The sequence below is a fragment of the Brassica napus genome, unplaced genomic scaffold (assembly GCF_020379485.1).
Source record: "Brassica napus cultivar Da-Ae unplaced genomic scaffold, Da-Ae ScsIHWf_426;HRSCAF=657, whole genome shotgun sequence".
NCBI lineage: Eukaryota > Viridiplantae > Streptophyta > Magnoliopsida > Brassicales > Brassicaceae > Brassica > Brassica napus.
Genome location: NW_026016505.1, coordinates 217991 through 230459, shown reverse-complemented (window position 1 = coordinate 230459; position 12469 = coordinate 217991). Strand labels below are relative to the sequence as shown.

Sequence of the window (12469 nt, the reverse complement as noted above, 5' to 3'; positions counted from 1 at the left end):
CCCTATCTTTGCACACTCATCAGACCACTTCTGAAGCCTTAAGACTCTCCCAAAGCCTTAACATACAATCTCTGAAGATCTTGCCATGTCTTTGCACAAGAACCAACTCAACTCATCACTTTTGCTTCTCCACTTCTTCTCTTCAAGTTAACACTCCCCCTCAAGCTTGACTCTAGCTGATCCTAAGTCAAGCTTGGAACCTTGAAGAACTTCCTCATTAAAAACCTCACCAAGGAAAACCCTTTGGGACAAAACCTTGATGAGGGAAAAAGAGTAAAGTCTCCAAGGCCTAGGGATTGGCCAGTGAGTCTTTGTGCCTTACCAACAATGTAAGGGACACAAAGACTCTGGATCATGGCCTCTACAATCATCCCACGCCTTGTACTCTCCTTACTGCCTAATCTTGGTCTCTCCCCCTTTCACCTAACCTCTTGTTAGGTTGAAGTGCTCAGACACACCAGATCAGCCTCTTCTTGGAGATACAACTTCTCTTACTGAGTCTTGGCTGCTTCTTCTTCTTATAGAGTCGCCACCTTGTTGCTTGAGCTACATGAGGATGCTTCAGCCACTCTCCAATCACCTCAACACTTGAAGCCGCCTTGGACATTGCTTCTTCATCCTTCATAATACTTCTCAACAGGTTGCTTCCTCTTCTAGAATAACCACCAAGCTCTCTTGGATCATGTAAGCTTCAACACTCCCCCTCAAGCTTGAGACTCTCACAGGAACAAGCTTGAATGGATTGCTTCATGATCCTCACACACACACCATTGCCGCTTCTCTTCTGATCTTGCCATCTTCATGGAATGCTTGTGGAAGCTTCAGCTATCTCTCCAATCACTTCACACTAGAAACCGCCTTGATAGAGTTGCCTTCATCTTCTCACAGCCAAGAGTACTCTGTCTTAGTTTGAGTACTCTCTTGAATAGACTCGCCACAGCCTAAGCCCGGATGGCTCCTTCTTCAGATGGTTGCAATGGACTTCTTGTATCGCTTGGAAGCTCACTAAACTCCCCTCCTCAAGCTTGGATTGAGTATAGGTCCAAGCTTGCAAGTGAGCTTCAGTGAGACTTCACACCAGTGGCGCATCACCACTTCTTTCTCAACTCTCCATTGCTCCACACAATGGGCAAAGTCTTCCTCTTTCAACTCGGATGGATGGTGAACCAAGAACACCTCTTGTGAACCTGAAACATCACTCAAACTCCAGCAAAGATAAGACACAAGTGCATTGGGTCAACCCTTGATGCATCATCAAGTTTGAACACCAATGTCTTTAAGCAATGCAACAGATTAAACTAGACATTTTCAAGTTCTAATCTTTGCAAGCAAACTCTCTAAGCACTAGCATGATCCTAACAGATTCAATACAAGCTACTTAGGCAATTTTTAAAGCTTCTTTACTCAGCATTTAGACATGAATCTAATGCTTCAATGTAAGACAGCCATTTGACAGTATGCACTAACCTTAATCAGTTTTAATTCATGAATGCAACAATACAATTCATCACACATTCATTTATAACTTAGGCTAAGCTTACTATCATCACTTATCATCAGACAATGCATTACTTTCAATCTGTTTTCAGTTCATGAGCTTCAAACAATATCATTTCACCTTTAGCAAACTCATTACTTAACAGGAGCAAGCATTTTACTCTTTAAACACTAAACAAGCCTTTAAAGCATCCTGGGACAGATTCAACTAATTATATTTAGCAATCACACATTATCCTCAGGGTTTTCAATCATTACACATCACAATAACCAGGCAACAACACAACACAAGCTCAATATCAAGAAGGTTTTAAAGAATCGCTTACACAAGGAACCAGGTTGGTTCCTTAAGCCTCTAAAGGCAATCTGGCCATGATATGGCTGGATTCAAGAGTCTAGGTCGTCACCCAACTCCTTCTCCTTCAGTCCATGGCCTCCTTCTTGTTTCTCACACCCAAAGACCCCTCCTTTCTTCATACTTCAAACCGGCTTCTCTTAGCTTCATCTTTCTTGTATCCGGATGTGATAAGCTCTTGGACAAGGAGCTTTGGCTTGAGGTTCATGACGCCTCTCCATCCTCCTCTGCTTCCAAAGAGACTCTCTCCATCAGGTAAAGACAGGCACGGTTGAGAGATAAGGAGAACACTCCATGCTTCAAGCTTCTTTCTTCTTCAAGAACTGAACTCGGCTGGTAATGTCTTCAAGGGTTTGGTTTGAGCTGAGATGAGAGCTGTGGATTTGCGGAAGCTCAGCTCAGGTTCTGATGAACCTGGCTCTGATACCATATGAGATTTGAGAGCTCTGGCTGTGTATGTGTATGAGAAGCCATTAAAGGCAAAGAATAAGGTCTTGAACTAGTTGAATAAGAGGTCTGATGAAACTAGTATGAACTTGAATCAGAAACAAAGAGACTTAGAGAGATTAAGAGATTAGAGACTAAGAAAGGGGTAGATTAAGGGAATCTGATCAAGAACACACTTTTATATTTATGAAGGAGATGGGGAAAACCCCCATACTCTCTTAAGAGAGTTACAAACGCCCATGAGGTCTTTATATAGGTTTTACACTCTTGCAAACTCATAAACCTATATCTAATGGATAGAAATAACTTAAGAGGAATGGATGGTGAGGATGAGTTGGTCTTGTTGTGATCTGAGTGATGTGTGCTGATTGGATGAGCTAAGTGTTGAACAGAAGAGAAGATAGAGCTTGTACAACAATAGGGCAAGCTCTAGAAGATGTCTAGAAGAGTTCAATCAAGCTTCAGAAGTGTTCTGAAGTAGTTATCTTGTGAAGTTAAGTCTAGGAAAGACTTAGACTGATCATGTGAAGGCTTTGGAGGAGTTAGAGAGAAGATGGAAGTGTGGTGCAAAGATAGGGCGTTCAGTACGGCCTTGTACGGTCTAGGGTGAATCATGAAGGTGTTTGGGATCAGTCAAGAAGGAGATAAGGCAATGTGCATAGTTAGGGATTGTGGTACGGACAGGAGGTCCGTACCATCAACCGTACGGCCACTCCACACGCCCAAGTCACCCGGTTCAGCTTAAATCAAAGATGAGCAATGTGAGGGCGGTTTACTTTGATCCAATCCTATCTTAAGTGACCGTTGAAGGCTTATGGAGGGAAGGAATATACCTGAGCATCTTGTGGTCCAAGAGACAGGCTGGAAAGGGAAAAGAAGCTTTACCTTTACAGCCAAGACCCATCTCCTCCCTTCATTCAAAAGAAGCAATCTGAGCCTTCCATTTGAATCAGCCACGCCAGCTAGCACCAGAAACATCAAGACCAGTCTTCTCTCATCCTTACCATCCATTCTATCTTTTAATTACAGCCTTAGGATCTAGGTTTGTGATATAAGTTGTGTAAAGGCATATATAAGCCTCTTATGATCACTTTGTAAACCCTTAAGCTGAGAGAGTCTCTCTTCTTCATAAACTTGTTCTTGGTTCTTATTCTCTTGTTACTAAGTCTCTCTCTAATCTCCCATACACGTTCTCAGTCTCTCCCATACTCTCTTTGATTCTCTTAAACTCATTTCTATTCTTCATACTTCATCACACAACAATCTCTCATCTGTTCTTACATCACTCAAGTACTGGTACTCTGAAAACCTCATATGGTATCAGAGCCAGGTTGCTCAGACTCCTGGTGAAGACTTCCGCTACATCCACAAGCTCCCAAGCTCACGCCCTTGAAGATTCAGCTCACCTTGTCCCAAATTTCTACCTTGAAGAGTTCTTTGACAGTCTTGTTCATCCGACTTCAACATAGAGTCCAAAAGAACCATTGTCATTGCTGTTACTCTCAATGGTCCCAACTACCTTCTCTGGTCACGCATGGTGAAGACAGCTCTAGGAGGGAGAGGCTTATGGAGCCATTGCCTCATGGATGCTCCAAAGCTCTCCAAGACTGCCGGTTCAAATGAAAGCTCAGCAGATGGTGAATCCGGTTCCAAATCTGTATCTGAGGAGAAGTGGGAACAAGAAGACCTCAAGGTCTTATCCATTCTCCATAGCTCACTGTCTCCATCCATCCTTGAAGCATACTCATACTGTGAGAGTGCTAAAGACCTTTGGAGTACACTTAACAAGATATATGGGAACATCTCCAACATCAGCCGAGTATTTGAGATCAAGAAGTCCATCAACATCCTATCCCTTTTGGATAAGGAGTTCACTGCGCATCTAGGCAAGTTCAGAGCCCTTTGGTCTGAGCTAGAGATGCTTAGACCCCAATCTGTTGATCCGGAGGTGTTGATTGAAAGAAGGGAGCAAGACAAGGTGCTTGGCCTATTACTCACCCTCAGCCCTGCCTACAGCGCCTTGATTCAACATATCTTGAGGTCTGAGAAGCTCCCAACACTTGAAGAAGTGTGTTCCCAAGTCCAAAAGGAGAAGGGAACAATCGGGCTGTTTGGAACAAAGGAAACACTCTCCTTTGCTTCTCAAGCTGAAAGAAGCTCTCAGCCCAACAAGGCGCCTTACAAGAAGGGGGATAGGAGAGGCCTGAAGTGTGAGCATTGCAAGAGGGATGGGCACACCAAGGAGAGGTGTTGGATACTGAATCCAAGCCTCAACCCTGCCGAGTTCAAGTGAACCGTGCCCATGGAGGTTCAAGAGATCAGCTCGGATCTCTTGTTTGTAAGAAAACCTTCTAACCCTTAATAAGAGCTTGTGTCTTTATTTATTGTGCTGTGAGTGGTGTCTAGAGTCCCAGAATCTCATGTCTTGTTATTGCATTGTCTTGTGTGTTGCCATAGCTTGAATCATCATGAATGTGTTGTAGAATTGAGTAGAATGTCTCTACTGCTTGCAACATGTTTTGAAAAGCTGTTTTGCATACATAAGCATGTCTATGTTTACTGATGCTAATGCCTATGTTTAATCCATCAATGAAAGTCTAGCATCAATTAGAAAATGCCTAAGTAGCTTGCATAATCTGAAAATGCTTGTGCTTAGAGAGATTGCTTGCAAAGATAGAACTTGAAAATGACTTGTTTTAATCTGTTGCAATGCTTGTGAGATTGGGAATCAAACTTGATGATTAATCAAGGATTGATCCCAATACCCTTGTGTCTTATCCTTGCTGGAGTTTGAGTGGTGTTTCAGGTTCACAAGAAGTGTTCTTTACTCACCACCTATCCAAGACAAGAGGACGACCTGAACCATTGTGTGGAGCAATGGGAAGATACTTGTGCGTAGAAGCTGGTTTAAGAAGCGCAGGCCACGAGGTTGTTGAGCTCCTGGTTCAAGACACACAAGCGAAAGACCAACCATTGTGTGGAGCAATGGGAAGGTTCTTGTGTGTAGAAGCCGGTTTAAGAAGCGCAGGCCACAAGGTTGTTGAGCTCCTGGTTCAAGACACACAAGAAGAAGAAGATCACCATCTAAGCCATGAGGAAGGCTGGTGATCTGAGGGTACTTGAAGCTGAAGGCAAAAGGGTGGATCAGTGATTTAAGCGCAGCTGTTAGGGTGATGTGCTCCTGGTCTTGAAGTTCATTGAGGCTCATTTCAAGCTTGGATCTCCCTCATTCTCGGTCTCAAGCTTGCGGTGGGGATTCAAATGACCAACCTGAAGAGCTAAAGTTCAAGACCTGTTTCCTCCCTATCATTACAATAGAATGATAAAATGAAGCCTGTTGCCAACATTCTGTGGGAAGTCCACAGCCTGCTCCAAAGAGGGTAGAGAGGATGTTGTGACAATGGAGAGATGACTTGTGGTTCTGTCCATGGTGGTTTATGTTAAATAAAAGGAGAGAAGAGACATCAAGGTGAAGGCATGAAGGGATGAGAGGATTCTGAATAAGGAATCAGTACATGAGGGATGTCCGTACAAGCCAAGGCCGTACAAGTGAGGCCGTACACTTAGGGAAAGAGGATCATCCTAAAGTTACCCAAGTGGAGTTAACTTGAGAGATTAACCTTGTTACAGCCTTATCCTGATCAGTCCGTTGAGGGAAGAAGACCAGCGCGTCTCTAGCTGTTCCAGGCTGTAAAGCAAACAGCATCTTGGTCTTAGATGCCAAGATACCAAAGCGTGTAGGCTCTCCCATTGGATCATTTCAAATGGACGCTCCTCTTCCCCTTTGACTCCACATGCTTATGCTTTCCCTAATGTTTAACCTAGTGTCTCTCTCCCTTACTATATAACTTGTACTCTGATTGATTAATGAATATACACGAGTTTATGAGTCTCTCTCTCTCTAGTTCATCATGATAATCTCATACACTTTCTCTTAAACACTCTAATCTCTCTTAAATCTCTCTTAGACTTCTCAATACCTTTCATATTCTCTAAAGTAATATGGTATCAGAGCCAGGTTGGCTGTGGTATTGAGATCGTGTGTTCTTCAGCTTCAGATAAAAGTTTTTTCTTGTGAGATTCTAAACCAAGTCCAAGCAAATCAAGATGGGAGGAAACAAGGTGATTACGGTTCCGATTTCACTCAAGGGTGGGGGAAACTACCTGTTGTGGTCTAGGCTTGTGAAGACAGCCATTGGGAGGCTAGGGTTATGGGGTCACATCACAGATGAAGCTCCAGCACCAGTGGCCAGTGAGGAAGAAGGTGGAAGAGAGCTCGCGGTTGCTGATGGAAAGAAGTGGATTCAAGATGACTTGATGGTGCTATCTGTGCTGCAAGGATCTCTTGAAGAACATCTCTTGGAAGCCTACAGCTACTGTGAGACTCCAAAACACCTGTGGGAGGTACTCCAAAAGACTTTTGGGAACGTTACCAATCTGAACCGTGTGTATGAGATCAAGAAAGCTATCAACACACTGGTACAAGATGGAGAGGAGTTCACCAAGCATTTGGGCAAGTATAGATCCTTGTGGTCTGAGCTTGAATCATTGAGGCCAAGCACGGCTGATCAAGAGCTACTCATGGAGAGGAGGGAGCAGGATCAGGTGTTTGGATTGCTGTTGACTTTGGATCCTCCGTTCAATGATGTGATCAAACACATGTTGAGGATGCCAAGTCTTCCATCCATGGAGGAAGTGTGTGCGCAGCTCCAGAAGGAGGAAGGATCTCTTGGTCTCTTCGGAAGCAAGGGAGACTTAGCTCTAGCCAACAAGGCTGAGGAAGGAGCGCAAGCTAACCGTGCAGCATACAAGACTGATGAGAGGAAGTATGGTGATGAGAGGAGGTTTGGAGGCAACTGTGATCACTGCAAGAAGCCGGGACACAAGAGGAGCCAGTGCTGGATCCTTCATCCCCATCTCAAGCCGGCCAAGTTCAACAAGGATCGAGAAGCCAGAGCTAACCTGTCTACTGAAGCAAGTGAAGCCGGTCCATCAGGAGCAGGCTCAAGTGCACAAGTGGGTGAAAGCGCAGGCAAGGCAATGGCAACTCACTACACGGCCGCAAAGAGTTTGGAGCATGAAGTGATCCGCAAATCTGACATTGATGCCCTCATCAAAGCTCTTAAGGAGTCTGGTACATTCGGAAACACTCTTGGTTACTCTTATACTGCTCATATGATGCCTAGGAATGAGAATAGGTTGATAGATATCATTGAGAAATTAAAACTGAGAAATGAATCACCTAGAACTCATCTTGCTAGAGGCATAAAACCATTGATTGTTGACTCTGGTGCATCTCATCACATGATTAGTGATGATAGCTTGATCAAAAACATAGAACCTGCTCATGGTCATGTAATGATTGCAAATGGAGATAGAATTCCCATTAAAGGTGTAGGAGACTTAAAGCTATTTGATAAGAACTCTAAAGCATTTTACATGCCTGATTTTACTTCTAATCTCTTATCTGTTAAAAGATGTACCAATGATCTACAATGCAATGTTATCTTTAGTCCTAACAATGTGACATTTCAGGATATTGAGAGCAATAAGTTGATCGGACAAGGAGTAACCAAGGGGGATCTTTATGTACTTGAAGACATTAACCCCATTTCTAGTTGTTTGCTGAGTTCTGTTTTAAGTAAAGGTGCATTATGGCATTCTAGGCTAGGACATCCACATGTTAGAGCCTTAAGCTTAATGTTTCCAGGTGTCATGTTTAAAAATAATGATTGTGAGGCTTGTATTTTGGGAAAACATTGTAAGACTGTCTTTAAAAGATCTACTACTATCTATGATAAGTGTTTTGATCTTGTTCACTCTGATGTATGGACTGCTCCCTGCTTATCTAGAGATAATTACAAGTACTTTGTCACATTTATAGATGAGAAATCTAAATACACCTGGATAACACTCATTAAAACAAAGGATAGGGTTCTTGATGCATTTAAAAACTTCCAATCTTATGTATCTAACCAGTATAATGCCAAGATTAAGATTTTCAGGTCTGATAATGGTGGAGAATATACTGGCAATGCATTCAAGAGTCACCTAGCTCAACATGGGATTCTACATCAGACAAGTTGTCCATACACTCCTCAACAGAACGGTGTAGCTGAGAGAAAGAATAGACACCTAATGGAGGTGGCAAGGTCTATGATGTTTCATACAAGTGTGCCTAAGAGATTCTGGAGTGATGCTGTGATCTCGGCTTGTTATCTAATCAATAGGATACCAACCAAGATCCTGGAAGATCAAGCTCCTTATGAAGTTTTAAACAGAAGCAAACCTGTGCTGGATCACTTAAGAGTCTTTGGATGCGTGTGCTTTGTACTTGTACCCGGGGAGCTAAGGAATAAGCTAGAAGCAAAGAGCACAAGAGCCATGTTCATTGGCTACTCAACGTCACAAAAGGGATACAAATGCTATGATTCAGAAGCCAGGAGAGTTCTTGTGTCTAGAGATGTGAAGTTCTTGGAGGATAAGAGCTTTTATGGAGATAGAAAGTGGGAAGATCTTGAAGATTTGTCTCAACCATCTGATCGAGCTACAAGTCTTAGGCGTGTACTGGAAGGACTTGGAATCAACATGTCCCAGGATCAGCAACCATCAAAGGAGAATGAAGCTGAAGAACCATCACACCATGATCATGAGGGGGGAAATGAGGCTGAGCCTGAAGATCATGAGGATCAAGACTCAGATAGTCATGGTCAAGGTGTGATACAAAGAGAGGAAGAATCCATACAAGAAGATCATGTGGAACCAATTGAACCAAATGAAGTAGAAAGAGAAGCAGTTCAGCCTACGGTGGTGCAGCCTACGGTGGTGGAGGTGGAACAAGCCCCATTAAGGAGAAGCACACGGCTGAAGAGAGATGCTTCCAACTGGGTAAACACGAGAGTGTACTACAATGCTCAAGCTGTGAAGCATCCCTCTCAGGCTGTGTGCTCATTTGCGAGCTACCCAAAGGAACATTGTGCATTCATTACAAGCTTAGATGAGAGCAGTGTACCAAGATCATATGAAGAAGCAATGTTACATGAAGATTGGAAAGAATCAGTGGGTGATGAAGCAAATGCTATGATAAAGAATGACACTTGGTTTGAAAGTGAGTTACCAAGAGGGAAGAAGGCAGTAACAAGCAAGTGGATATTCACTATCAAGTATCTACCTGATGGAACTATTGAGAGGAAGAAGACAAGACTGGTGGCTAGAGGATACACTCAAACATATGGGGAAGACTACATTGATACCTTTGCCCCTGTTGCCAAACTCCATACCATAAGAATTGTACTATCTCTTGCTGTGAATCTTGAGTGGGAGCTTTGGCAGATGGATGTGAAGAATGCCTTTCTTCAAGGAGAGCTAGAGGATGAAGTGTATATGTATCCACCACCGGGTCTAGAGCACCTTGTGAAACCTGGAAATGTATTGAGACTCAAGAAGGCTATCTATGGGCTGAAGCAATCTCCTAGAGCATGGTATAACAAGCTGAGCACTACCTTAAATGGGCGTGGGTTCAAGAAGTCTGAATTGGATCACACTCTCTTCACTCTCACTACACCCTCAGGTATCATCTGTCTACTTGTATATGTTGATGACATTATCATAACAGGTAGTGATAAGGCTGGTATAAAAGCCACAAAGGAGTTTTTGAAATCTGTGTTTGAAATCAAAGACTTAGGAGAAATGAAATACTTCCTTGGAATTGAGTTGTGTAGATCTAAGGAAGGATTGTTCATTTCCCAAAGGAAGTACACACTTGATCTTTTGAAAGATGCAGGTATACAAGGAGATAAGACAGCAAAGATGCCTCTTGAAGATGGATACAAGATTCCACGTGAGGGGGAGATTGAAGATAGCAAGGCCTTTCATGATCCAAAGCTATACAGGAAGCTAGTAGGGAAGCTCATCTACCTCACCATCACACGACCAGACATTTGCTTTGCTGTGAACCAAGTGAGCCAGCATATGCAAGTTCCAAAGGATCATCACTGGCGCATGGTGGAGAGACTGCTCTTGTATCTGAACGGGACATCAAGCCTTGGAGTTTGGATGGGATGCAACAAGAGTACTGAAGTAGTGGGATATTGTGATGCGGATTGGGCTGGAGATAGAGCAGACAGAAGATCAACCACTGGCTACTGTACATTCATTGGAGGCAACTTGGTGACTTGGAAGAGCAAGAAGCAGAAAGTGGTGTCTTGTTCAAGTGCTGAAGCTGAGTATAGAGCAATGCTGAAGCTTACCAATGAGTTGGTATGGATCAAAGGGATCTTGAAGCATTTGGAGATAGAGCAAGCAACTCCAATGACTATGCATTGTGACAATCAAGCGGCTATACACATTGCAACCAACTCAGTCTTCCATGAGAGAACCAAGCACATTGAAGTTGATTGCCACAAGGTGAGGCAGATGATTGTCTTGGGAGTAATCTTGCCATGCTATACAAGGAGTGAGGATCAGTTAGCTGATGTCTTTACCAAAGCCGCGAGACAGAAGACCATGGAGTCCATTCACATCAGGCTAGGACTCGTGGATCTCACACCAAGTGGCTAAGTCCCCTTAGCCATGAGTTCTTCACTCTTTTTCCCTCATCAAAGTTTTGTCCCAATGGGTTTTCTTTGGTGAGGTTTTTAATGAGGAAGATCTCATGGCCTTTCCAAGCTTAGTGTCGCAAGAGTCTAAGCTTGAGGGGGAGTGTTAAATAAAAGGAGAGAAGAGACATCAAGGTGAAGGCATGAAGGGATGAGAGGATTCTGAATAAGGAATCAGTACATGAGGGATGTCCGTACAAGCCAAGGCCGTACAAGTGAGGCCGTACACTTAGGGAAAGAGGATCATCCTAAAGTTACCCAAGTGGAGTTAACTTGAGAGATTAACCTTGTTACAGCCTTATCCTGATCAGTCCGTTGAGGGAAGAAGACCAGCGCGTCTCTAGCTGTTCCAGGCTGTAAAGCAAACAGCATCTTGGTCTTAGATGCCAAGATACCAAAGCGTGTAGGCTCTCCCATTGGATCATTTCAAATGGACGCTCCTCTTCCCCTTTGACTCCACATGCTTATGCTTTCCCTAATGTTTAACCTAGTGTCTCTCTCCCTTACTATATAACTTGTACTCTGATTGATTAATGAATATACACGAGTTTATGAGTCTCTCTCTCTCTAGTTCATCATGATAATCTCATACACTTTCTCTTAAACACTCTAATCTCTCTTAAATCTCTCTTAGACTTCTCAATACCTTTCATATTCTCTAAAGTAATAGTTTAGTCACCATAGCCTACACATCAGATGAGTGTAGAGAGGACAGTCGACATGCAAAGAAAGAGCATCACCAGGAGGGTGATGCAATTTAAACCAAGACCATTGCAAGCTGATCATGCCCATGGAGGTTCAAGAGATCAGCTCGGATCTCTTGTTTGTAAGCAAACCTCCTAACCCTTAGAAATTGTCTAAGTTGCTTGCATCATTGAACTTGATTAATATGTCTCATGGATTGATGCCTTCATATAGTTAATGCTTTAGGATTGTGCATTCATTGATGCATTTAAAAATGAGCCTAAATTGTCAATGTATTGTTTAAAGCTTGCATTGTCATTTTAGAGATTGAAAACTGCTTGTTCTTGCCTTGATTGATTGGCTTGTTTCAAGGTTTATATTCTGCTGTGGCATTGGTGATCAAACAGGATAAATTATCTTGGTGTGATCCCAATGGGATGATCTGATCTTGCATTGAGTTGTGGTGGTGTTAGGTACACAAGGAAAGTGATACATGTAACTCGCCAACAGCCAAGAATGTAGTGACAAAGGTCTTGTGCCATTGCATATCATCACTAGGACATGTTAGTCCATAATCTACAGGAAGTGTAGTGTGATTGATTATGAAATGAGAGATGGCCATTGCATAATACCATTGGACATATCCAGTCCAAAGACTACAGGAAGTGTAGCATGGGTCATTATGCAATGAGAAGTGTGTCTTGTGAGACTCTCTATGGTGATTCAAACACCCTAGTTCCTGGTTAAGGAAGAGAGTAAACTCACAAGAAGAAAGCTATCATGAAAGATGATCGTTATTAGACCATGGAGATGCATAGGATCATCACAAGCTTAGCTCCTTCTATTCTCGGTTCTAAGCTTGAGGGGGAGTCTTAATGCATATGATCCA

General features: G+C 43.0%; 1 protein-coding gene across 1 annotated transcript; it reads left to right on the top strand.

Annotated features, from left to right (window-relative positions):
• Positions 1 to 3262: 3262 nt before the first annotated feature.
• On the top strand, positions 3263 to 12110 carry LOC125603935. Its single transcript, XM_048774632.1, has 2 exons — positions 3263 to 4637; positions 12054 to 12110. Exon 1 carries the CDS (start codon positions 3834 to 3836, stop codon positions 4590 to 4592), a length of 759 nt encoding a protein of 252 aa, XP_048630589.1. The 5' UTR covers positions 3263 to 3833; the 3' UTR covers positions 4593 to 4637; positions 12054 to 12110.
• The last annotated feature ends 359 nt before the right edge of the window (positions 12111 to 12469 follow it).

Coding starts and splice junctions, on each gene's coding strand:
- LOC125603935 (XM_048774632.1), top strand. CDS start 3,834: ATGGTGAAGACAGCTCTAGGAGGGAGAGGCTTATGGAGCCATTGCCTC.